This window comes from Vulpes lagopus, chromosome 3 (assembly GCF_018345385.1).
Source record: "Vulpes lagopus strain Blue_001 chromosome 3, ASM1834538v1, whole genome shotgun sequence".
NCBI lineage: Eukaryota > Metazoa > Chordata > Mammalia > Carnivora > Canidae > Vulpes > Vulpes lagopus.
Genome location: NC_054826.1, coordinates 98,473,650 through 98,501,299, shown reverse-complemented (window position 1 = coordinate 98,501,299; position 27,650 = coordinate 98,473,650). Strand labels below are relative to the sequence as shown.

The following is a 27,650-nucleotide window of genomic DNA, read 5'->3' as shown; positions in this document are numbered from 1 at the left end:
ATAAAAAAATAAAACCTTAAAAAAAAGAGAGAGAAAGAGAGAGAGAGAGAATATTCACTTTCCTTTTTATATTGTCACTTATCTTTGTCACAATAATGCTACTGTTTACCCTCACCACCTCCCCCACCATAAACAACCTTCAAAGTGATCACTTTCTGGGAAGGCCGAATGAAAAAGAGATATCCTAACTGAATGATGTTTACCAGTGATTTTTTAATTTGGAGACAAAAAAGAACTAGATTCAGAAGTAGTATTTACACCAACTTGTAAAGTCAGAAGCCAAGTAACTTCCAAAGTGGTTAACTTTAATCCACTTATAAGATACTCAATGAAGCAAGGTAGACCCTACCATATGCTGGGCAACAGCCAGGTGCTGAATTACTTCATTTACTTCTTGCAACAGCCTTATGAGGTAGGTATTGTCTGAGGCTTAAAATTGAAATGCATGATTTGCCCAAGGACTCTGGTATGCGGTGGAACTGGGTGGACAGACTCCACAATCTCTAAAATGGGGACAAGAATGATGCCTGCTTCGTAAGTTTACTGAGAGGATAACTAACTCCTGAAACATGCGTAGCACACTGCCTGACTGCCTGATGAGTAGTAAAAGCCCAAGAATTGATAGATATCTTCATTATTATTGCCTAAAGTGACCCCAATCCTGAGCAGCAAAGCTGGACAGGAAATTGAGGTCAAGGGTATCCTAAAACCCACAGTCAACCATGAAATTCACCTTAGAATTCTCAAGTAGTTTGTATACCTGACCTAGTTTCCATAAAAAGAGCTAAAGGGCAGAAGGGGTACTCCAAAGAGTAACATTTCAACGCTAAAGCTGAAAGCTAGCATTTGGCAGACTCTCATTCTAGAATCTCTTTGGAGAGATTCCAAATGGGGTGTGAAGGTTGTACGGGCCCAGCATCCGTGATCCAGGACAAGAGCTAGCTAAGGGAAGGGAAAGGGGACTGGATCTTCCACGGGATCTGCCTCCCCAACTCGAGTAATTCCCTCCTGTGCACTTTACGTTTGACCTACTTTGCCCACAAAGAGATTTTAAACAGTACCTGACTGTCCACGGAAGCAGTCCCGGTGTCCAAAAAAGGAAATCACTACACAAACACCAACTTATCATCCATACTGGAGGAGCCACAGCTGGGCTCCAATTAGAACCTCTAAGAAGGTCTGAAGAAAGCATCTTACAATAAAGCAGCAAGAGACTAAAGCGAGTCCATCAGAGGGAAGGGCTTTTTTTTTTTTCCCGAAAGCCCACTGCGTTCCATCAGGATGTCCAACATCATTTAGTACTTATATCACTTAACTTGCTTTACAGATGCTTCTTATCCCTTCTAATTGGAAGGGTTTTTCAAGGACCAAATAGGGAATCTGATGTTAACTTGGTAACAACGCACAGACTGGGTAAATAACAAGTATTTTCCTTCATCTGCTCTCTGTCCCCTTCCTGATGTCCAGTATTTACTTGCCAGGCAACCTAGCACTTAGTAGTCATTCAATAAATTTTTGTTTAAAGAAACTCTGTAGCCCTAAACTCGGCCCCAACAAAGGATTCCTTGTTTTGCCCCTAGAAAGAGGATCATCCGGCATTTGCATAAACACAGTCACACACAACACTTATGACTTTGTGAAGGGGCTGAATTTACTTCCTACTTAGTTTGTTCTGTTACCAAGTTCCCCTCGAATAACAGCCACGCACAGTAGGCATCACAACTGACCTCCTCAAAGCACTTACCCTTCCTACCCTTTTTCTAGCACTTTCCACAGCTAGCAAATGGCAAAACTAGAACTGGCACACAGGCCTCCAGCGTGGCTGGCTCCTAGCCACTACACTATTCCATTCACTGGTGCTGCCCTCTGGGTATGGAAGAGCCCCTTGTACGCTGCAGGCCTCTAAAATCAGAATTTATCATCTCACTTCCTGATGGAATCTCTCTACTGCTATCCAGGCCCCTGAGCTTGTCACTGAAGCCTGTGTCCTCTGTTTCCTCTGTCTGGTCACACTCTTGCCCCATTCTGTCTTTCCACGTGCTATTATCCCATGGTCCCTCTCTCCATGCAGATCTTTCCAGAGCTACTTCAAATTCGACCTCCCCAGCACCTCAACCTCTGTGGCCCACAAGGAGCTCTCTTTTCATTCTGGCATTAAAAAAAAAAAAAAAATTTTTTTTTTTAATGCTTAACTGTTTCTAGTGACTGTCTCACTCCCTACTGTACTGTTAAGTTCCTGGCAGAGACTATTTTTATAACATTCCTCTCATCTTTAACACTCTTAAGTATTGTGCTCAATCCTGAGTAATGCAGTGTATTGGCTTTGGTGCTCATCCTCCTTTAGAAATAATCTGACTAGAAAATTAATATCAAATGCAAATGCAAAAATTATTAACTATAATGTTAAAGAATGAAGCCTCACTAAAATAATAAAGTGCTTATTTCTCCTTTATATTTTTCAACAGAAAAGTATTCCTTTTTTAACAAATAGATATGCTACCTTTGTTTAGTAACACACTGGGGGACAATGTGCTTCTCTGGTATTTATTTAAATGATTATTCTTTAACAAGATGCCCTTTTGTCCTTAAACTAAACTATCAGATCATCTGATATGCATTTCACAACTGTTAAAAAGAAATACACAACATCAATTGGGAAAGGTTGAGATGATTCAGAAACAAATTAACATAACAGGTTTGTTCCCTGCTATCACTTTATATCCACCGTAGGCTGGGTACTCCTTGAGAGAATGGAGGGGGTGGTGTGTGGGCCAGGGCAGAAAGGGACTCTCTGCTCCACATAATCATTTAGGGACCCAGGCTTATAAACGCTCCATCATATGCCACACGGTTCCCAGTGCTCCATGGAGGAGCTGGAGGCTCTTAACTGCCTCAGCCCCACTGTGGGACAAATCACTTCTCACAATTCATTAGCCAGAACTAGACATGTGGTCCCACCTAACTACAAGGCTTCTGAAGAGCAGAGAGGTTTCAGCTACAGAGGCAGCTATGGGTGAATGAAAATCGACCAATCCCTGATCTATACTATGTGGAAAAGCATGATGCATAACAGTGCACAGCATATCCTATCATCTGTGTTAGAGAGGGTGGGGGGAGAAAAGGAATGAAACAGAGAAACTTTGGAAGAATACAAGAGAAACTAGTAATGCCATGATAATAATAGTTACTTCTCTAGAGGCAAGCCAGTTGACAAGGGACAGGAAGGATAGGAGACTTATTTTAATGAACACCCTTTTATATCATATGCATACATCATCTATCTAAAAACTCTTGCTGAAATTTTTAGGCTGTGATGTATACACTTCAAATTAATGAGCTGGGGTTTTTTTCAGAATCAAGTCCCATCTAATATAAGAAACACCAAATCCTTGACTCATATCGCTTGAAATTAAACCCCTGGAGTAACACTGACATCATCATAGCCTTTTGTAAAGCCTCCCTGAGAGATCTTGACTGGCTCCTGTCTATTCTAAACATAAACATTGCTACGGTGCAGGCGATAAGAAAACTGCTTCTGTTGATAAACTGAAATAATTTTCCTGGTATTTCAATTTAGGTACCACTTCCTAAAGTAAAACTCCTTTTCTGAAATTAAAACACACACACACACACACACACACACATTTTCTGCTGTTAGGCTGAACCCTCTACGAAATATAGCAACCAAGGCTGGGTTTCTAAAAAGAAAACAGCACTGCTATCTCAGAATGCACTAAAACAGGGAAATGCATGGAGACAATCTTTTCCAAAACCCTAATCAACACCCTCAAGTACTATTTAAATATTTCATGTCCCAGATGTACCAGGGGACAGCCTCTGGGGCTTATGACAAGGTAACCCTAACGGCACATCTGCTCCTCTCTTGCAGCTGGCTTAAACAAAAGTGGAATCCCGCTGGCATTCAGCTGATGAAGTAAGCTATAAATAATGCAATAAGAAAACAGGTAGGTCAAGTCTCCAAAAAGACTTCCGTCATTCATTTCAATCAATATCAAAAATAGGTCTAAGAAATGAGCCAAAACAGGGTTATGCTACTCCCGTCACAACATCCGACATATCAGGCTCTGGGAGAAACAGAACGCTATCAAGGCTATATGCTATCCTTATAGATTTTACCCTAAATTCCAGCTTAGCATATCACATGGCAACTTTTTACTGCACCAAGTTAGTACCTAAATAGCCTGTGACTATAGCTCCAGTTCTACAATATACTTCCACATTTAAATTTTAGTGGAAAATCAAATAGCATACATTGCTTTCAAATATCAATATTATGCCTTCTAAACTGAATGTATGGGACTCCTGGGTGGCTCAGCAGTTCAGCGTCTGCCTTTGGCTCAGAGCATGATCCCTGGGTCCGGACTCGAGTCCCGCATCGGGCTCCCTGCATGGAGCCTGCTTCTCCTTCTGCCTGTGTCTCTGCCTCTCTCTCTCTTTGTGTGTGTGTGTGTGTGTGTGTGTGTGTGTGTGTGTGTGTGTCTCATGAATAAATAAATAAAATCATCTTAAAAAATAAAAATAAATAAATTGAATGTGTTTGCATATATCAAAGGTGTTTCTCTAAGCAGGCTTTCTGCCAACAACCTAGGTGTTCTAAAAAGTTCTGGGTGCTATCATTTCATCAACTTTCACTCGGAATAGCTTTCTCTAACTGACTATTAATGATCTCCAAAAATGCGTCTCAATTCTTTTTCTAAATTGCTGAAGAAAAGCAAATTATCAAAGTTCCCAAGCCCATCATGGGTCTTGTACAATCCATTATTAAACCTACAGAATGAATTAGCAATTATGAAATTGCCAATATTGCAATACATGAGACCAACACCAAAGTAAGTTTAGAACAAAAAAAGAAAAGATACTTCAGGTCCCACTGCATTATGTTTAAACCGAAGACAGATGGCATTAATTTGTGGGTATGCAAACAATTTCCAGGACTTGCAAGTCAGAGGCAGCCATAATATCCTATATCATCGATTCTAAGACATTTTTTTCTGATTTTAACATCTCTGAAACCTTCATATGAATCACGTTGTAGAATTACTGGTGTTTCTTTTCTTGTGGTACATAAAACAATGTTGTGACTTTCAGTCAGAGTCATCTTCCATTCACTGAAATATGACAATGTTAATATCGGCTAACATATACTGAACATTTACTATGGACAAGATACCGCATGTGGATTATTTCTTTTAATACCCACAAACTCTCAAGTGACTCCAACTATTTCCCACCCCCTTTTATTTTAAGCTGAGAAAACTATGAGTGACTAAGGTCACTCATCTAAAGGCACAGGCTGGCTCCAGCCCAGCTCATAACCACCCAACCTGGCTGACTCCAGAGGAAAAGGACTTGGAGGGCTGGGAGAGCCAACCTGTCTCCTCGGAACATGGGTTCAAAGCTCTGCCAACCATCTTATAAGCCCCTCTCGCTGTTTTTTAGAAAAACAGCAGTTCTAAGTATCAAGAATGGGTATTAATTCAAAGCTTTCACTATAAAGGGTTGGTAATCACTAATCTTATTTTTAAAAATATACACTTGCAAAAAAAATTATATATTTGCATAAAAACCATTTTTTTTCTTTCTGTTCATCCTGAATTCAATTTATAAACAATTAACATGTACTTTTCCCCTCTCAAAAATATCCTATCATCTCTAGAGAGACAATACAAGAATTTCCAGAATCTGTATCTGAATTTTGTTTAAATCTTAGTATTGAAATCATCCCAAATAAAACAACAGTACACAACAATCAAGAAACAAATCAACAATGACATTTATTGGGGTTAAGTTTACATATAAAGCTACCATTCCTAACTCTCAGGAAAAATATTTGGCATCTCTACAAAAATACATCTTTTGCTTTGCACTACTACAAAGAAGGCATACTTCTTTTTCCTAAGTTCATTAAATGGTAGCTTTATCATCCTCAAACTCAGCATACACAAAGCTAGCATTACAAATTTTTTTAATGGTATTATCTAGTTATTCATTGGTTGCCTTCCTAGCAACCATTTCTGTCCCCTGAAAAGGACCCAGTTCTATATGTTGGTTGGGACTAACACCATTACTAGATTCCAAGAAAGACCCGAACTGTCCAACCAGCACATCCCATCATTCTTGCCAAGACGGTTGGTTCGAGATGGACACATGACCCAAATCAGACCAACCCAACAACAGGATTCAACTCCAGGATTTCTACTCCAGCAATGAGCTGTTGGGAAAGTGGACTTGCAACATTTCTGCTGGTTAAAGCTAGAAGTAAACAGTCATGGGAGTTCTTTGTAAGAGCCAATCTTTTGATCACAGGGGAAGGAGATAGCCAAGAATGGCTCAGAGGTCACAGCACTGAGAATCAAAGAGAAACTAGGTCTTTGTCATGCTATTAACTACTTTTGGACTTTTCAGTTAATTTACTGAATAAAATGCTTCCCATTGAACCAATTTAAACTAGGTTTTCTGCTACTTACATCTGAAAGCATTCTGTTGTTGTTGTTTTTTTTTAACTAAAAAAAAAAAAAAATCTGCATCATGACGTAAAGTATTGTAAATACAAGCCAGTAGTAAAAATGGGCTGAAGAAAGGAAGCAGGGTAAAATTCAATGAACACCTTACCTGATGGATGCTGTCACTTACTAAAATGGGGCAGAGTAGGATCAGAGCACCTTGGGGAATGACCTAGGGGAGGTTGAGGGAGGAGGTGTGGATAAAATCATGAGTTATCCAGAGGCAACCAATATGCTATTCCTATATGAGAAAATGTAATGAAGCCATGAAGACTATGTATTTCCCATTCTAAACTCTTTCAAATAGAAGTCTTCAGTTTGGTTTCCTTTTTTTTTTTTTTTAAGATTTTTTAAATTTATTTATGGGAGAGAGGCAAAGACACAGGCAGAGGGAGAAGCGGCGCCCCCCACCCCACTTCTGCAAGGAGCCTGATGCAGGACTCGATCCCAGATCCCGGGAACATGCCCTGAGCCGAAGGCAGATGCCCAACCACTAAGCGACCCAGGCGTCCCCAGTCTGGTTTCCTGATCTCCCTCATGGTTGCACACAATTAAACTTGTCATCGGCCTTCCCTAAATCATCAAACCATGAGAAGCTTCACATACCCTGACAAAGACAACTTGGCTATCCTCCCAAAAGCTCCTGGAGATGAAGCCAGAGGCAGAGAACACAGAAGCAGAGGGGGAAGGAGCTGCACAAGCTAGGAGAAAGGGCAATGTTAGCAAATCTCTGCCAGCTCCCCTTTTAGAATAAGCCAGCATGAGGACTTCTATAATGAATCCTTTAGCATCTTGGGTAAAGGAAGACTGGGGAGAGGAAGGCTTCTGGGGAGGAGGGAATCAAGAAGACTGGGACACATTCAGTTTCAGGTATCTATGAGGTAGGTTTGGGAAGAGGAATGCCACCTTTTCAACCTTGCACAACAGAGAAGGACAAATAGGTTACCTTACCAAAAAAAAATTCTGTAAGTGTAGATTCTCCTCACTAAAGCTCAAGAAAAGCTAAATCAATGTCCCATTAGGATAGGCTGGCCGCCTCCTACACAAGACTATTGATTATTATAAAGATAGAAATTCATTATAGTTGGATTAAGTATGCTTCCGAGTATTTCTGTAACTGTACATGGTATGATTATCCATGTAGGACAAGAAAAACTATCCTTTTCCATCCTGTAAAATGTGTTTTCAAAGAGTAAAACAAATTGCATGCTATTTTTTTTAACCTAGGAATAAAATCACATACAAAACAAAACACACAGGGGATCCCTGGGTGGCTCAGCGGTTTGGCGCCTGCCTTTGGCCCAGGGCGTGATCCTGGAGTCCCGGGATCGAGTGCCGAGTCGGGTTCCTGACATGGAGCCTGTTTCTCCCTCCTCCTGTGTCTCTGCCTCTCTCTCTCTCTCTCTCTCTATCATAATAAATCTTTAAACACACACACACACACACACACACACACACACACACACAACCCTCCTGGAGCTTGGTTTGATGACTTGCCTCCAGTGAGGAAACAGAACTCTTTGGAAACAATGAAACACAGAGAGAAGGCATTACTATTACTGTCATGTGTAAGCAGGCATCAAGCAATCCTTAAATCCAAAATTTGTAGGTAATATATGTAGAAATGCAATTTATTAAAACTTAGAATTTTTATCCCAAAGATCTAGAAGAACAAAAAGGCAATAAATTACAGGTGGTTACAACTTTTTCTACTTTTATACAGTCAGATATTTCTTTTTTAGGCACGGCTAAAATTAATAAACAAGCCCTCAAAAAAAAGTTTAAAACAAACATACTGATTATATAAATACTCTGGGAAAAGACCAAGTAAGTTATTGTTACTGGCTAATGCAAGTTAGCATTTTTACCCCCAATTTACGGATAATTTTATTTTCTAAAATTAGGTTAGAGATAACCCCAAATGACATTCCAAATAAAAGATATAAACCAGCACTATTATTTACCCCAGTTTTTCAGAGGACTCACTATAGAAAGTAGGTTTCAGGAGGACCTGCTTTCTGAATCTGAAAAGAACCATTTGGGCTTACTTAGTATTTTGCTGGAACAATGGAGGGGGGTGCCCAGAAGGTGTTTAAATATCAGAATAAAACATATTTCTGGGTGTTTAAGTATCAGAATAAAACATACTCTCTGGGAAAGTAAGTTTGTTGAGATCTGCAAAGGAGACAGAGTATTTTCTTACTCTCCAGAGCCCAGGAATCTTCCTGTGAAGAAATACACATAAACATGGATACATGTCTTTAGAGACCATTTCAGCCTTTTAAAATATATGTGGCACAATTATTTTGAATTTTCAGAACACCTACATTTGAAGACAATTACTATTAGTGATTAATGTACTTGTTGCTCTAGGAAATGCTTAAGAGCTGTAGACTGCTCTTTGTTTTAACATTTCTAATTGTTGAAAGCAATTTATTCTCAAGGAGGAAGAGGGGGAGAGATCAAACAGTACAAAGGGGAGGGGCACCTGGCTCAGTGGTTGAGCATCTGCCTTTGACTCAGGTCATGATCCTTGGGGTCCTGGGATCGACTCCTGCATCATGGTGCCCACAGAGAGTCTGCTTCTCCCTCTACCTATGTCTCTGTCTCTCTCTGTGTGTCTCTCATGAATAAATAAATAAAATCTTAAAAAAAGAAAAGAAAACAGTACAAAGGGGAATACTGGGAATACTGTGAAAAGTCCCTCTCACGTGGATTCTCAGGCCCTGGTTCTCCTTCCTAGAGAAAAAATCACAATAAGTATTCTCAGAAGTGTCCTTGTAGCAATATTCTATACAAATAGATCTATATCAGGGCGCCTGGGTAGCCCAGTCAGTTAAGTCTTTGCCTTGAGCTCAGGTCATGATCCCAGGGTCCTGGGATTGAGTCCCACATCGGGCTCCCTGCTCAGCAGGCCATCTGCTTCTCCCTCTCCCCCTTCCCCCTTGCTCATGTTCTCTCTCTCAAATAAATAAATAAATAAATAAATAAATAAATAAATAATAAATAAATAAATTTCTTTTAAAAACATAGATCTGTATCAATTTCCCCTTTTATTTTTTTATTGCTCATATAGTATGTACAACATTCACTCTTTAGAGTCTTTTTCCCCACTCAACAATATATCTTAGAAAATATGTTCCATATCAGAATATAAAGCACTATCTCATTCCATTAAACAGCTACACATTCCTGGGGATATAATGTAATTTATTTAGCGAGTACTCTATTGATGCGCATTCAGATTGTTTTCAGCCTTTCATCAATCACCTCAAACAATGCGGCAATAATTTTGCATAGAAGACTTTTTTTTAAGTTATTATTCATTTTTAAGTAATCTCTCCACCCAATGTGGGTGGGGCTCGAACTCATGACCCCAAGATCAAAAGTCTCAAGCTCTCCAAACTGAGCCACCCAGGCACTGCCTGCATACACTTTAAACGTGTGAATGTATCTGTAAGAAAAATTCCTAGAGGCAAAATTGTTTGATCAAGGGGTATATACATTTATTATCTGATAGTAACAAACTCCCCTCCTTACTCTATTGTGCCAATTTGCATTTCACAGCCAACAGTGTGGAAGAGTTTCTGCTTTTCCACACCTTTGTCATCCCTAACATATCTTCAAACTCTTCGGTCTCTGCCAATCTGCTAACTGAAAAATGGTTTCACTCCTAGTTTTAACTGGTGTTTTGTTTGGTATGTAGGGCTGGGTATCTTTTTGCCTGTTTGAAACCCATTTTCTTTCTTTTTTGTGAATTGTCTATATTCTTTGCAAACAGGTTATTGGCCTTTTCCTAATTGAATTCTGAAAGCTCTTTATATACTAAGGAAGCTAGACTTTTATTTTCATATAGATTGCAAATTGTTTTACCTAGTTTGTCTTCACATATTAATTTTTACCCATTTTCTTTTTCCATGGAGAAATTTCCTATCCAACTACTTAAGTTTTTTTTAATTGTTTATTGGCTGATTCTTTTGGATTTCTAAAGCTATAAATCATATCACTTGCAAATAACAGAAATTTTGCTTTCCTATGTCTTCTTCTAGTCAATGAACAATTTTGACAGTGCATATCCCTGTATTGTTCCTGATTTTAATGGGAGTGCTTCCAAGGATTCACAGTTACAGATGATGCTGGCTTTGGCTTTAACGCTGTTTCTCTAAGGAACTTTCTGAATACACGGAGAATTCAACAGTTTGTTCTTGAGTATATTTCTCATGTTTATCAATAGGTTTTATAGATTTTCTTCAGTGTCAAAGTATACCATTAGCTTTAGCATTTTACATAATTATCTAGGAATAAGAATTAACAGGAACTTATGACTCTGTGTTTACACCATGCTACTCTATAAATAATTCATAACTAGTCATCATAATATTTAATCCACATCTAGTCCCTGTGTGACATGAAAAGGCAGGTATCTTGCATCACAGACAGACAAACTGGATCTCTAAAAGATAGTATTTCTAAGCACCCCCTTCCCCCATAGTGGCACTTTTGGGAGCTAAAAATCAGATTCAGACCTTTGGACTCCCATCCCAGTGTTTAAGCCCTAAGAAAGCACCACCGGCCTCTGGAGAATTTAGTGAATATCCAACATACAAAGAAAAAAATAGGCTGCTCTCTACAACCCGCAGCTTAGCAACATCCTCTTCCAGACTCCTGAAAGCAACCTCCAAGTTGGACTCAGGAGCTTAAAACATCTGAAATGCATCACCCAGCAGCCAGCATAATAGGTTCATGCTCAGTGATACACAATGTTGCCGACATTCCTCAGCCAATTAGAATTCCTTTCAGCTGCGATGGAGGTGAACACAGCTGGAATTAGGTGGGGCGCTTCGCCAGATGCACTGATTGTACATTATTTATGCCTTGTTTTAAAACAATAAAAGGGTTTTTTTTTCTTTAAGCCAGAAGTATGGAAACAACATTGCATGCACTTAGTTTAAATACCCAAATGGATTAAATTGCATCTGTAGACACAACAGTAATTCTAACATTTTAAAAAGAAGATACGCCTGATCCACATGGCTAGGTGCTTTTGTTTTTCAACAGAGCTTTCCAGCTCCTCTCTAAGTAGCACGCTTAGGGATTGTGGTCAGCTAGGATGAGCATGCAGTGGAAGACAAGCCAATATGAATTAGGGGCTGTCTCTCAATAAAATCACTTACAGAACAGCTAGCAAACCAGTCACTTATGAAGCTGAGGGATAGAAATAAATAAATGGCCACACAGTTTTAATTCTCTACTTGTTTAAAAATAGTTAACCTCTAAAATGGTTCTGAAATTACAAAAATTTGATCCAAATAAGAATTCTAAAAGTTAGGGTTTCTCAACCAGAAAATCTGAGGCTTGCCAAGATACTAAATTATTTCATCTATTTCAGAAGGTTCTTAAACTTCCCTTTTGCTCTTGGCACTCAATAAAATGCACAATTCAGCTATTTTAACTTTTAACCAGTGCCCACAAACATGTTACAAAACAGCCAGTCTAGTTAAGTGGATCACTGAGCTGATGTTGAAATATTATGGGTCAGTCTTTCTTTTTTCTTATTCATGAGGAAAGACTTCTTCCCAAGTGACTCAGCCCCCAGAACCTCCCCTTACCCCCAGCTTTCCACATTAGGACCCAACAACGTGACCAAACAGAGAAAATGAAAATTTGTAAAAGAGAAGGAAAAATTCAAAGTTCAGGTACCACTTTCACGGTCACAAAAACAGGAGTTCTGACCTCAAATAGTTAGACTTGAAGGCAAAAAACTCTAGTTGGATTTCATTACAACTGCTATAAAAATACAGATAGAAATAAAGTGTATGAAATATTTCGTTGCCCAGGTCAGTCAGGTGGGGCAAGAAGCTTTAAAAAAAAAAATGGATTTGAAAAAAAAAAATGGATTTGAGGGACACCTGGGTGGCTCAGCAGTTGAACATCTGCCTTGGAATTAGGCCGTGATCCCCAAATCCTGGGATCGAGTCCCACATCGGGCTCCCTCTGAGGAGTCTGCTTCTCTCTTTGCCTGTGTCTCTGCCTCTCTCTCTCTCTCTCTCTCTCTTTCTCTTTCTCTATGTGTGTCTCTCATGAATAAATAAATAAAATATTTTTTAAAAAATGGATTTGAGAAAAAAAGGTTTCTCTTAAGACAACCCAAACGTGATCAAACCACAAAATCGGTTTGATTTTATATAAACCTATATTTGAAAGAATGTGATTTAGAGTAAAATTGAAGTTTTGCCATCCATCCCACACCCTTAGCTAACTCAGCTCAAAGAAGTGCCTTGACCGTACCTTCCTAAACTTGAGGCTGACCCTGAAGAAAATGTTCTACAAACTCAGAAGCAGCTCATGGCTAAACACCAATGACATATTCCACCTTATCCTGGTTACGGTTGTTAAAACCAAAAGTTCTGCCTGCCTTACATAAGCGAGAGTTTCCTGTGGGCATGATTGGACAAAGGCAACACTCTTAACAGCTTGCTTAACCTTTAAGAGAAACCGATCTATTCCAAATCAATTAGGCCACCCATTATTGATGAATTAGTTATTAAGTTATTAATACAACTATTTCTCTCCAAGTTGCATCAGCTGGATGCCAAAGCCCAAGTCTGCCTTACTTCCCATGTGCTACAACTTTAAAAATAGCCTCCATTTCCACAGGCTATCAAGGAAGGTCTCTTCCCCCTCCTTGACTTGGAATTAGAATTTTTCTCTCTTCATAACACACAGGCACACTCCAAAAGACATAAAAACACAAGGAGATCTGAAAGTATTGCAAGGCATAAAAACACAAAAAAAGTTTAGGCATTTGCTATTTCAACTAACTAGTTAACACTGAGAATAACATTTAATTTGCTTGAAGAGCACCATGGAACCCTTAGGGTTCAAAATTCCATTCTTTACAACAAACTGGCCTAAATGACATATCTGGGATTCATTTGCATACCACATAAGAACAAAGTTTTTGCAAACCCGGCTTGAATTTAAAATAAAAATGTTTCCAAAGTGTTTGATTTGCCAGTGAACTCTAAATGTCTGCAAGATAATGTTCTTTAAGATAACTTGATTTTGCACGAATTATACCCCAAATCTAACTGGACCTGTTTAAAAACTATTTTCCTGTTAAAATACCACAAAGACATCCATTAAAGTTAAGTTCTTTGAATTATAAAGACTCAAATATCCTTTTACTGCAGAGGCCAGGCCTCCAAAGCAGCTCCACATACCACCCAATCATTTCCAAAAACCGAAAGGGTTCCAAAGAGAAAAAGCTATAGCATAATCAACACCACAAAATTAAGGCTTCGCATAAATCAAACACAAGTGCTGTGTTTTAACAGAAATCCCTGAATATCAGCATTGAGACTTAATAACAGAAAGCATTAGTACCCAGCATAATGTGGAATAAGTAGGTACCCAAAATGAGAAAGAGAATCAAAGGTTGTTACAATAAAGTTGAAATCTCATCTTATATGAAGAAACGGAGACCCAGCAAGGTTACCTAATTTGTTCCATATTATGCAGTTTACGGGAGATTTGCCCAAAATCACGTCTCTTAATTTTAAATCCAATGCTCTCCTCACCACCAAATACAACTGTGGACCTCAAATTTTAAAGGCTGTTTTATACTCCAGTGTCTTCAGATGTTGCCTGGAATTATACTCTGTGTGATACTACTTACTGGTTAGAATGCCCCTTGTTTTTAAAAAAAATTTTTTTTTCAAGTATCACGCATAGAAATAAACTCTAAAACTTGTAACAAAAGTATACAACTTTTGAAAGATGGCTACCCAATATGCCAGAAAAGAAGAGATTTTCAAACTGCCCTGGACAACCTTAAAAATGATGCCAAAACCTACTCTACACCAAAACATCTGAGGTTCCAGCACCTCAACATAAATTAACATTCAACAGACAACAGACATGGATCTGCCATCACCACTAAAAATCCTGTTGCAGGGATGATCACACTCACATCATCCCAATCACTAACACCAACAGGGTTGAAGGGAAAGGGAGCTTTGGAAATAACACTCATCACTTGATCCTTCAGTATCAAATGCCATCCAAAACTCTTCAAAGCATTTCTGTATCTTTGGCATGTAAATTTCTGAATCCAAAAATAATTTGGGAGGACAAACCCAAGCCCTCCCTTTCGCAAGGGAAAGGCTCAGACCTGCCAACTTGGTTTGATAAATAAATGTATATATGATACAAACATTGTAATGAGAACCTATTCCTTCTGAAACATTAATCACATTTCTACCAAAACTCATGAAATCAGTTATTTCTGCTTTTAACAAGAAAAATGAAACCAATCTGATGTCAATTACAGATTACACTGTAAATTAGAATCCAATTAAAGTTGTCAGTAATTAAAGTTTTACAAGCATTACAAAGTCAAAAACATGGCTTTCATGTAACCATAAAAATAACAATGCTTTATACTGTATCTACATAGTGAGAAGCATTTCCTCCTGGCCCTGGAACAGAGTATGTTCCTCCAGAAGCAAAGATCCCTGGGACAGATCACACAACCAGGGTCTGGTTGGGTCCAAATCATTACCTGGCCGCCTTATCTTGTAACCTAATCTGACACCTTTCTACAAAAAAAAAAAAAAATTACAACCCTTTTCTTGAGAAAAATGTGAGTCACGCAACAACTCCGTACTTTCAAAGGAAACTTTCGTTTGAAAACGATCGCCCATTGTTATTTTCATGGATTTTACCGAAATTAGGGCTACGCATCTGCCACAAAGTGTCCAAAACTCTCATTTGCTCTCTGAAAGCATCCGACCGAACTCTCTGACTCTGGGGTCCTCACCAGACTGGCCATCGAACAGAAAAATCCAAGGGAAAGCCCCCCGACAGGAACTAGCCTGAACTCTGTATTTCCCTTCCAGGGCTGGAAATACTCGAGTCCGGAAAGTCCCCTGGCAGACGCGTGTCTGCAGCCCTACGATCCGGCCTAAGGTGTGAATCTGAACCGGGAGGCGAGGCCGCAGCTCCGCGGCCCCGAGGGCCGGGGAAGGGGCCGCCGGCGAGGGGCGCATCCACCCGCGGCCGAACCACCGCGTCGCCGGCCGCAGCCGAGCTTCGCGCTCACCCTGGAAGGTGGCACTACAGAGCCTCCGAGGAGACGCGGGCATTTCATTGAGGACTCGGTGAGAGTGAATCGAGGAGCCGGCGTTCGTGCAGCTGCCACAGCCTCCAGTGGGGGGCGGGGGACCCTCAGCCCCACTCAGGGCTCTAGGATGGGGGGGCAGTGCTGGGAAAGTGCAGTGGGGGAAGTGCCGGGGCAGCACGGCAGGCAGCCGACAGTGGCCTGGCCCGAGGCACAGAGGAAGTGGGCCAGACTCAAGAGGTCTGGAGCAGCGGCGAAGTGAAGAGAACAGGACCGGGACACGCTACACCACAGGACTGAGGAATTCGAGGCTGAAGGAAAGGGTGGAGGCGGCGAGACCCAGCGAGGGGGCGGGGCTGCGAGATAAGCAGGGGCGGGGCCTAGGGGGAAAGGGAGCGAGCCCCGCAGAAGGAGAATAAAGGGGCGGGGCCGGGAGGGAAGAGCCGGACGGGGGGTAGGTGGGGGCGGGGGGAGTAAGACCGGGAGGGTAGGGGGGCGAAGCGCCGGGTACCGCGGAGAAGAAGCCACCGAGCCGAAGAGGATGGGGAGGTGGGGAGAAGCGAGGGGCGGGGCCGAGAGCGAGGGGCGGGGCCGGGAGGGAGAGCGAGGAGGCAGGTGAGGGGAGAGCGGGGAAAGTGAGGGGGGGAAGGAGGCTGAGCGGCGGGGGGCGGGGCCACGAGGGGAGCGAGAGGGGAGAGCCCGGGGCCGAGTGGGGGCCGCGAGCAGGGACGCGACGGGGCAGGTCGGGGGGGGGCAGGAGGGGAGCCGGAGGGCCGCGGTGGGGGGGGGAAGGTGGGGGGTGAGGAGCGAGGGGGCGGGGCCGGGAGCCGCGAGGGGGCGGGGCCGGGAGCGCGGAGCGAGGGGCACTCGCCGAGGGGGGTGACGAGGTCCTGGGACAACGGCCGGCGTGGGGGAGGGCCACTCCACCGGGGCGCTCTGCGGGAAATTCCGGGGCTGCTGAGGGGCCGTGCGGGGCGCCAGCGGGCGCCGGTGGGGTGTGCGGGGGGAGGCGGGTGGGCCTCCCGCCGGCCGTACCTGTCAGACGGATCTTAATGCTGGAGCCGTTCCTGCGCGTCCCGGGGTTCGACATCTCCCGCCAACGATCGGGCAGCCGCGGATCCAGCGCCGCCGCCCCCCGGCCCGGCCCGGCCCGGCCCCGCCGCCGCCGCCTCAAGGTTACGGCTCCGGGCTGGGCGCCGGGGTCCGAGCCGGGGCACAAACTCCGCGGCCCAGGCGTCCGGGCGGCGGGAGGATGGTCGAGCCGGGGGATCGGCGCTCGACCCGGCGCCCCCGACCCTCGCCCGCCCCCAGCGGAGCCCAGTCCAGAGCCGCCGCTGCCTCCGCCGCCACCGCCACCGCCACCACCACCTCCTCCTCCTCCTCCTCAGAGCCGGACGCCCGCCGCCCTCGCCGCTTCCGCCGCCGCCGCCGCCTCCCGGAGCCGCGCGCGCTCCCGCCGCCGTGCCGGCCCGGCCCTGCGCGTGCCCGCGCCGTGCGCCCCCGCGCCTGCGTGCGTGCGCGCACCCGAGAGCACGCCGGGGCGGGGCGGGGCTACGTCGCAGGCCTGGCTAGGGGCGCGCGGGGTCTGGAACCAGTGGCGGGGCCTGCCCACGTCCTCCCCCCGGGAGGCGGGCGAAGGAGCTCGGGGCCTGGGAGCGGAGCTCGCCCTGGAGGCCGGGGGAAGGCGAAGCTAGGGTGCGGGGCCCCATGTGGGCCCTCGAACCGCCACCCTCAGTCCGCCACATTGTCCAAGGGAACAGGTTTGCAGATGCGGACCGAATTGATTTTCCGGGTGTCTCTCCAGCCTCCGGGGCGCCCCCCCCCCCCCACATAGATATTGGAAGGAGGATTACGTGAACCCGTAGCCTGTTACGACACACCAAGCACCTTGCACAAATAGGTACCACTTTTTCTTTCTTTCTTTTTTTTTTTTTCTTTTTTATTTATTTATGATAGTCACAGAGAGAGAGAGGCAGAGACACAGGCGGAGGGAGAAGCAGGCTCCATGCACCGGGAGCCCGACGTGGGATTCGATCCCGGGTCTCCAGGATCGCGCCCTGGGCCAAAGGCAGGCGCCAAACCGCTGCGCCACCCAGGGATCCCTTTTTTTTTTTTTGAGTAGAGCTTTCAGAGAATGCTGTTTCAATGGAGAGACTTCTCAAAGACACAAAAGTCCCCTACGTGTGTTCTGTGCAACTAGTGCGCTCTGTTGACCCGTTACACTTGCCAGAATCGCTGGAAGTGCCATATATGGACAAGGTAAACAAGATGGGAGAGAAGGATAAAGTTGAGTAGATGTTTGTTATGATCCAATCTGCATACAATCCAAACCAACAAAGGCAGCTTTACGGCCTTGGTTTCCCCGCCTTCTGCTAACACATCCCTCCCAGGATTGCAGAGTTGAACTAAAAACTAACATTTTCCTCCCAGAGTTGCAGGGTAGAGCTAAGAGCTCATTAGGCTTTCTCCAGCAAACAAACTCCTCTCTTTGTTAACCTGTAATGGAGAGGAAATAACTGTTACTAAAGAAGAAAAGCTGGGCTTGTTTACCAAAGTTGTTTCTGACCAACTACCTAATTCTTGGAAAGCCTTTATTTGGTTTGTATCTTAAGGAGCCAAGCTCCGAGCCCTTGAGCCACCCGCTTCAGTCAGAGACTTTCCTGGGGTCACAACCTTTGAAATAGATCCCTCTAGGGCCCCTAGACATGCCTTACCCCCTTGCCCCGCCTCAGGCTGAACCCAGTGGAAGCTGAGTGTCTCTAGACTGGATTCAGAGCTGCCTTGCTGGCTCTTGAGCTTCAGTCATTCAGTCAAATCAAAAGACATGCCCTTGGGTGGCTCAGTCAGTTGGGCATCTGGCTCTTGATTTTTGGCTCCGGTCATGATCTCAGGGTTGTGAGATCGAGCCTGGTGGCAGGCTCTACACTGGGCATGGAACCTGCTTGAGATCCCTCTGCTCCTCCCCTGGTCTTTATCTCTCTCTCTCTCTCTCTCTCTCTCTCTCAAATAAATGTATCTTTAAAAAGAAAATGGTCCAGACCATTTCTGTGGCCCCTTAAAGCTCAGACTTTGAATAATTCTAGTGAAGTATCCAAGAATACAAGCTATGTTTAAGCAACAGAGCAGTAGACCCAGAATCGAGCTGTTACTCTGTAGGCAATTGTCACTAAGAGTGAGTCCCTAGGGTCCAAATAGATCCATTTAGAGTCTCTAACCCCTGCCCCCAAGTGACCGTCATTATTCTTTCAATCCGCCTAGTATCTCTTCTCTTCATTTCTGTATTCAAGAAGCTCCTTCTCTCTCAACCAGACTAAACCTCTCTCTGCTTGCCTGAGTGCTGGCCCCTGTTCTGATCCCTAGCTATTCCCAATCTAAAATCCTTCCATTTCTTAACCTCATTGTTTTCTTACCTGCCTAGATGTCTGGGTCTTTTCCTGATTGTTTCCTCAACACATGAGACAGGAGGTCACTTCTGGAGGTCACTGAAAGGCATTTTGTTTACTCATGAACAAGTCATTGCCGCTTTCCTTTAACCAAATAACACCTAACGGTGTCTTTCAACATGGCCTACCCAAGGAGGGCCTTCCTAATGGAAGCTAACGTTTTATCCATAAGCAAACTCCAGCCACCACTATGCGGCCCAGGGACAAGGAAGACTAAATAAGTCACAGCTACAGCATTTCAGAGGCTCATGGACCAGATGAAACAGACACAGAAAGTGCTGACAAGGACACAGTGATGAAAGTGTGTACTAATGGCTAGAACATAAATTACAGGACCGTTCTGCCTGGGAGGAGAAGGATGGGAAAATCACAGAAGAGTCATGGAAGACCTCAATCCAGAATGTAAACGCATTGTTCAAAGTTGTTGGACAAGGGCATTATAAGCAGAGGGAAGGGCTTGGGCAGAAGGATGAAAATGAATGTTTTTTCCAGCACAGATTTCAGCATAAGTGCAGTAACATAACTGTTGGATCTTCTTTTTTTTTTTTTTTTTTTTTTTTACTGTTGGATCTTCTATCTGCACACCTGACCCTATTTAAAAGTTGACAAAGATGAGGGGCGCCTGGGTGACTCAGTCAGTTAAGCATCTGACTCTTTCTTTCTTTCTTTTTTTTATTTATGATAGTCAGAGAGAGAGAGAGGCAGAGACACAGGCAGAGGGAGAAGCAGGCTCCATGCACCAGGAGCCCGACGTGGGATTCGATTCCGGGTCTCCAGGATCGCGCCCTGGGCCAAAGGCAGGCGCTAAACCGCTGCGCCACCCAGGGATCCCAGCATCTGACTCTTGATTTCGACTCAGGCCCTGATCTTAGGATCTGGCTCTGTGCTCAGCAAGGAGTCTACTTGAACTTCTCTCTCCCTCCCTCTGTCCCTTCCCCAGCCCTGTGTGCACACACACTCACTCTCTTGAATAACTAAATCTTTTAAAAAGTTGATAAAGATGATAAAAGCGGGATTCCTGGGTGGCTCAGCAGTTTAGTGCCTGCCTTCAGCTCAGGGCGCGATCCTGGAGTCCCAGGATTGAGTCCTGCATCAGGCTCCCTGCGTGGAGCCTGCTTCTCCCTCTGCCTATGTCTCTGCCTCCCTCTCTCTCTCTGTGTGTGTCTCTCATGAATAAATAAATAAAATCTTTAAAAAAATGATAAAAAGTATTGGCCTACATAAAATTTATCAGCCACAATTTTGTGCTAAACCTGTGGACCAGCCCTTATCCTGAACTGAAGGTACTTTGATATCCATTCATTATGTATCAAATTTGTCAAAAATACTATCTTCTAAAGATGTCTGGAACAAGTAGATGGGAAGTGTTTAACAATTCTGCTGAGACAGAGATGAAATATGGTATCTTCAAGTGCCCTCTCTGCAGTGACTTTACAAAAAGTGCCGTTTTGGGGCAGCCCCAGTGGCACAGTGGTTTAGTGCCGCCTTCAGACCCGGGATCGAGTCCCACGTCAGGTTCCCTGCATGGAGCCTGCTTCTCCGCTTCTCCCTCTGCCTGTCTCTCTGCCTCTCTCTCTCTCTATCTGTCGTGAATAAATTTTTTTTAAATCTTAAAAAAAAGATTACAAAAAGTGCGGTTTTGACTTTGACCCTGCTTTCTATGTAGGATTTGGCAACTTATTTTATTTCTCCTAAATGTATCACTTTCCTTTGTCAGTGTTATTGGGCATTTGAAACACTTTCCAGTGAAGGTGGAAAAAATCTCTTTGGATCTAACCGCAGTAGTTCTTAACCTGTCTTTTGAGTCCCAAACCTCTTTAGGGAATCTGATGGAAACAATGGATCCTAAGCAGCCCCGGTGGCGCAGTGGTTTAGCGCCGCCTGCAGCCCAGGGCGTGATCCTGGAGACCGGTGATCGAGTCCCATGTTGGGCTCCCTGCATGGAGCCTGCTTCTCCCTCTGCTTCTCTCTCTCTCTCTCTCTCTCTCTCTGTCTCTATGAATAAATAAATAAAATCTTTAAAAAAAAAAAAGAAAGAAACAATGGATCCTTTGCCCAGAAAAGTTAATATGTGCAAATATACACCAAATTTACATCCAATTTCAATGGGTTCATTATCTCTGGAAACCAATTTGAGGATCCTGTAGGGTCCCATAGCCCTTAGATTAAAAACTCCTAATCTGAAGGAAATGATCGAGCAAATCATGCTAGGAACATCCCATATGTATGTGTCCAGGAGCCAACACAGCAGAAGCCCTTTCTGAAGGCAGTGGGTATGCATCCTGAAAAGAGGGCAGCTGTGGCCCACAACTACCCACACTCTACTGTGCTCAACAACGTTACCAACTAGTGCCAGAGCAAGTTAGTTAAATTCACCAAGCCTCACTTTGCTCATCTGTACAATGGAGATAATAGTGCCTCTCACTATTGTGAGGTTTAAATTAGATGTAGATTTAGCAGTCTACTAGAGCAGGCCCTTGGTAAATGGTAGTTGTTATTAGTACATGTAAAATGCGTGTACTAGTCTTTCCCCAAAACCTACGGTACTATTATCCTAGGGAAATCAGGGATGTTGTACAGAAGTGCCTGGCAGCTATACCAAATGTCTCTTGGGAGTACACTGCTGTACCTGAGCTGGTGCCTCTGTGGCCAGTGGCTAGATCAGACTAACCTTTAAGATCTTTCCTAGATCTAGGATCTGGGTCTCTTTTGCTTTTGCTTTTAAAAGCATTAATTTTTTTAAACAATCAGATATACAAAGTTGTGATTAATTAGCACATTTCTTTATCCTATTATGCCCAGAGGTTTTTAATTACACCCTAAGTTTAATATTACCAATATGCAAGTCTTTCCATGTTATTATCATTGGTAGGCTTTATCTTTGGCAGGATCTTTCTTTTTAAGGATTTTATTTTTTTATTTGAGAGAGATCACATGCACAGGCAGGGGAAGGGGCAAAGGGAGAGGAAGAGAAAGAATCTTAAGCAGACTCCATACTCAGCACAGAGCCCGCATGGGGCTCCATCTCACAACCCCAAGATCACAACCTGAGCCAAAATCAAGAGTTGGACACCCTGGTAGGATCTTTTGTTTTGTTTTGTTTATTTATTCATGAGAGACACAGAGAGAGGCAGAGACATAAGCAGAGGGAGAAGCAGGCTTCCCACAGGGAGCCCCATGCGGGACTTGATCCTGGAGCCCATGAGCCAAAGGCAGACACTCAACCACTGAGCCACCCAGGAGTCCCGGATCTTTTTTAATTAAAATGTTTATTGACATCATTGTAGATTCACGTGCAGTTGTAAGAAATAATACAGAGAGATCCTTTGTGCACTGTGCCCACTTTCTCCAATAGTAACATTTTACAAAACTATAGTATAATACCACAACCAGGATATTGACATTGATACAACCCAATGATGTTCAGATTTTCCCAGTTTTACTTGGATTTATGTGTATTAAGTTCTACATATTTTTAACACCTATGTGGGTTCAAGTATCCACCGCACAGACAAACTAGTGAACTGTTCCGATACCACACTTTCCTCATCCTCATGTTGTCCTTTTATACCCACACCCTTTGTCCCACCACCAGCACCTGACAACTACTATTCTATCATGCATTTCTAAAATGTAGCCAATTCAAAAATGTTACATAGATGGAATCATATACAATATAGTCTTTTAGAATGGGTTTTTCTCACTCAGCATATTTCCCCAGGAAATTCATCCAAATCATTACATGTTTGAATAGTTTGTTCCTTTTCATTACTGAGTAGTATTCCATGGTTTGGATATATCACTTTTTGTTTAACCATTGGAGGACCTGGGCTAACTCTAGTTTTCAGTTATTATAAATAAACAACTATGAACATTTATGTGAAGATAAGTTTTACTTTCTCTGGAATAAGAGCCCTAGAGTACAACTGCTGTGTCATATGGAAATTCCATGTTTAGTGTTTTAAGAAACTGCCAAACTTTTTTCAAGTGGCTGTAGCATTTTACTTTTCTACTAGCAATGTTTCTCAGCATTCTTGCCACAGTTGGTATTGTCACTGTTTTTCCTTTCAGCCATCCCAATAGGCATATAGCTGTATTTTATTGCTGTGGAATTATCTGAGATTTAGATTATTTCTTCAAAAATATGCAACCAAGGGACAATTCTAGAAAAAATAATAATTCCAGGCACCTAAATGGCTCAATCAGTTAAGTGTCTGCCTTCAGCTCAGGTCACGATCTCCAGGTCCTGGGATCAAACCCTAGGATCAAGCCCTGTATTGGGCTTCCTCCTCAGTGGAGAGTCTGCTTCTCTATCTTCCTCTGCCCCTGCCCCCAATCCTGCTCCTACTCTCTCCCTCAAATAAATAAATAAAATCCTTAAAAAAATAAAGATCCTAGTTGAACCCCACAGTCTGTGTTCAGAAACAGCTAAGGTCATAGTGAAAATAAGAAAATGATTGAACTGCTATTATACATTTAAAAATGTAGTTTTAAAAAAAAATAAAAAATAAAAATAAAAATGTAGGTTTAAAAAATAAAAAAATAAAAATGTAGTTTTGTCTATAGAGTAGTTCCCACTTACATAAGAAGTGTTTTAAACAATTGACTATCCTATAAAAATAATTAAGACACTGGCTGAGAATATAGTAAGCTCATTTTTGAAAATTCAGACATGACATTTTTATTTTAAATAAGCAAATGCGAGCCCAGGCTTCTGGTCTACTACTACTTTAGAATCTCACAATTTCTACTGGTCTAGAAAAATAAGATGAGGGACACCTGGGTGGCTCAGTGGTTGAGCACTTGCCCTCAGTTCAGGGTGTGATCCTGGAGTCCTGGGATCAAGTCCCACATTGGGCTCCTTGCATGGAGCCTGCTTCTCTCTCTGTGTCTCTTCCTCTCTCTCTCTCTCTCTCTATATATATATATATCATGAGTAAATAAATAAAATCTTTAAAAAAAAGAAAAAGAAGATGAATATTCTCTAAGTTTGTTGTATCTCATCTGTAATTTATAAGCAACAATAACCAGGGAAATCAACAAAACAAAGAAAATCCCAAGTAAGACCCTGAATCATTGTTCATTGGCTTAAAAATGTTGCTAGTTTTTGGACAGGGTTAAAGGAAGCTCTCCATTATTCTAGGCCAATGGTTCTCAAAAGTATGGTCACTGAAGCAGCAGCATCACCAGGGGACCATTAGAAATGAAATTCTCAGACACCACCCCAGACGTACTGCATCTGAAACTCGGAAGGGCCCCAACAATTGATGGTTGAACAAACCCTCCAGGTGATTCTGATGCAGGCTTATGTTTGAGAGCCACTATGAAAGGTATATTGTTACTTTCCCTAGTGTCCTAACTCAAGGAATAGAGCAGTGATGTGCAAAACAAAAGTACTTTGGCCAGAATGTTAAAAACAACTATAGGTAACAAGCAAAAATGGGGCATACTAGAAGAGCTTCTGCAGGTCATAGAATTCTTGTTAGATTTTATGATAGAATACAGGCAGCAATCAACACATCTGAACAGCCAAGAAGCAGATTTTTTCTTAATGAGGAATAGGATGTCCAGGACACCACCCTGCTCCCCTAGGACTTAATGCCATCTGTCCATACATCTCAAGATTGTAAGCACCAAAGAGTTCCTGATTGGCTGAATCTAGACCCAGCCGCAAGCCCTGGCTGCTGGCGGACAACGAACAGGAAAGATAAAGCCACTTCGACTTTTGTAGTGGGAACTAGGCCACTGCCTCCTGCTGAAACTACACATAGTAGGGCTTTTTCCCTAATAGGAAGAGAACTGAGCAATCCCCACATGGCTGATGTCTGCCTCACAAAGCAATGGGGGATGGAGGGCCGCAGACTAACATTTGCCATGATTTTATTAAACTGATGCCAATAATTTATAGTCCAGTTGTTTTAATCCCCAAGCACATACAGACTCTAATGTGAAGATAGAGGAAGCCTAACAAGAAGAAAGGCTGAAGGAATTCTGTAATTTAAACCATGCAGGAAAATTCATGAATCACACCACTCTTGTGCTAATTAGCAAGAAAAGACTTGTAGTAAGTGCCCATCTGTGACAAATATTAACCATGGTTTGTGCTGGCAAGGAGGTGACCCAATTCCCCAGTCCTACAGATGCGCTGAACCAGTAACCAAAGCATCGCTCTCTGCATTCTGCACAGCGTTTGCATCAAACTCATCTTTCTGCCGAGATCCGGCGAGGCTCTAATCTTACCCTGATTGTGCAAAAATAGAAACAAGTACAGATGAATGTGACAAAGATTCCCCTAGTACCAAGAAAGGGGCGGGAGCTGTGTACCTCATTATTTAAAGGCATTCATATAAACAAATTAAGTTAATTTGGGGTTCTGGTTTGTGTGAGGGAGGGATGCTTATATAATTATTAGGTTCCATTCCTGCTTAGTGAACATGATAAAGATTTTCAAGGATAGCTATTTCCAATCCACTTTCTTCAGTGCCTGTCCATAGCACTGTCCATGTGCTGAAAGCAGACCCTTTGTCCACCTATCCATCTCTCTAGACTGCATCAATCCTCTCTGTCTGCTCAGGATCCTCCTGGAGGGATGGGGGAGGGTGGGGCTTAAGCCACAGAGGAGCTTGAAGATGCCCAGTTTTTCTTCCCAAGAACATGGTTTTGTCATTTGTATGCACCAATTTATTTTTTAAAAAGTTCACTTTTCCTCTTTATTGTACAGTATAATATAAGCAAACATTTATTAGGAAACTTCAGTGTGCCAGGCAATGGGCTAATGTGCAAGGAATTTTTTTTTTTTTGCTATTAGAAACATTTTTGTTGTGAAATATAACACACGTATGGAAAAGTTAAACTCCTATGCAGTCACCAGGAGGTAAAGAAATAGAACATCTAAAGAAATAGAACATCATCAGACCATAAAAGACACCTGCATTCATCCTCCCAATCACAATCTTTCCCAGCCTCCTCCCCACGTAACCACTCTCCTCTTATTGTAATCATTTCTTTGCTTTTATTCATAGTTTTATCAATTAAGTATACGGTTCTCTTTTGCCTGTTTTCTAACTTTCTGTAAATGGAACCATACAGTATGTACTATTTTGTAGTACTGATTTTTTCCAACTCAACATTATGTTTTTGAGATTCATTCATATTATTGTGTTGTGGCTATAGTTCATTTATTTTTATTGTTTGCATAGTATTCTATTGCATGACTACAATTTATCCATTCATAGACATTTGAATGTTCCACTTTGGGGCTAATATACACATTATGTTAAACTGCATTTTGACTAATATGAGCATTATATTAAATTGCATTTTCTGATTACTAATAGGGTATTACTTTGGCTATTCGGAATCCCTTTAGTGAAGTGCATATGCAGTGTTTTCAGTTTCTTTGTCCATTTTTCTGTGGGATTTGCTGTTTTTCTTACTGAGTTATGGGCATTCATTATGTAGTTTGGATATGAGCTATCAGGTCTTTTTCCAATTTTTTTATTGTGGCAAAATATACATAATATAAAATTTACCATCCTAACCACCTTTAAATGTAAAGTCAGTGGTTTTTTTTTTTAATGATTTTATCTATTTATGAGAGAGACAGAGAGAGGCAGAGACATAAGGAGAGAGAGAAGCAGGCTCCTTACAGGGAGCCTGATGCAGGACTCGATCCCAGGACCCTGGGATCATGACCTGAACAAAAGGCAGATGCTCAACCACTTAGCCACCCATGTGCCCCATAAAGTCAGTGGTCTTACATACATTTATAACGTTGTGCTTCACCACCATCACCCATCTCCAGAATTCATTTCATCATGTAAAACAAACTCTCTACCCATTTATCAACTCCCCATTGTCCCCTTCCCCCAGCCCCTGGCAATCACCATTCTGCTGTCTCTGTGAATTTGACTATTCTAGAGACCTCGTATAAGTGGAATCATATGATACTTGTCTTTTTGTAACTGGCCTGTTTCACTTAATATCCTTAAGATTCATCCACATTGTAACAGGTTTCAGAATTTTCTCCCCTTTTAAGTCTGAATAATATTCCATTGCATGGAGAGACTACACTTTGCTTATTCATTCATCTGTCAATGGACATCTAGGTTGCTTCCATGTTTTAGCTGTTGTGAATAATGCCACTGTGAACATGGATGTACAAATCTCTCTTCAAGACCCTGCTTTTGATTCCTTTTGGGTAGATCTCCAAAAGTGGAATTGCTGGATCATATGGTAACTCTGTTTTTATTTTTTGAGGAATCACCATACTGTTTTCCATCATGGCCACACCATTTCACGTTCCCACCAACATGGCACAAGGGTTCCAATTTCTCCACATCCTTGCCATCACTTGTGTTTTCCAGTTTTTGATAGTAGACATCCTTGTGGCTGTGAAGTGTTATCTCGTTATGGTGTTGATACACATTTCTCTGATGAGTAATGACATTTATCATCTTTTCATGTGTGCATTGGCCATTTGTAGGTCTTTGGAAAAATGTCTATTCAAGCCTTTTGTTCATTATTGAATCAGGCTGTTAGGCAAAGAATTTTAAAAGGTCG

At 42.5% G+C, this 27,650-nt stretch overlaps 1 protein-coding gene across 3 annotated transcripts in view; it reads right to left on the bottom strand.

Annotated features, from left to right (window-relative positions):
- The window catches only part of SMURF1 (SMAD specific E3 ubiquitin protein ligase 1), a 114,969-nt gene extending 97,910 nt beyond the window's left edge, over positions 1-17,059 (bottom strand). For 2 of the 3 annotated variants that reach the window (XM_041750294.1, XM_041750296.1), the window contains exon 1: positions 16,681-17,059. In XM_041750294.1, the coding sequence (XP_041606228.1) occupies positions 16,681-16,735 (55 nt within the window). In that variant the 5' untranslated portion in view covers positions 16,736-17,059. Of the gene's footprint in view, positions 1-15,627; positions 15,998-16,680 lie in introns of those variants that run through there. The other variant, XM_041750297.1, reaches the window with a different exon arrangement.
- Between the last annotated feature and the right edge of the window lie 10,591 nt (positions 17,060-27,650).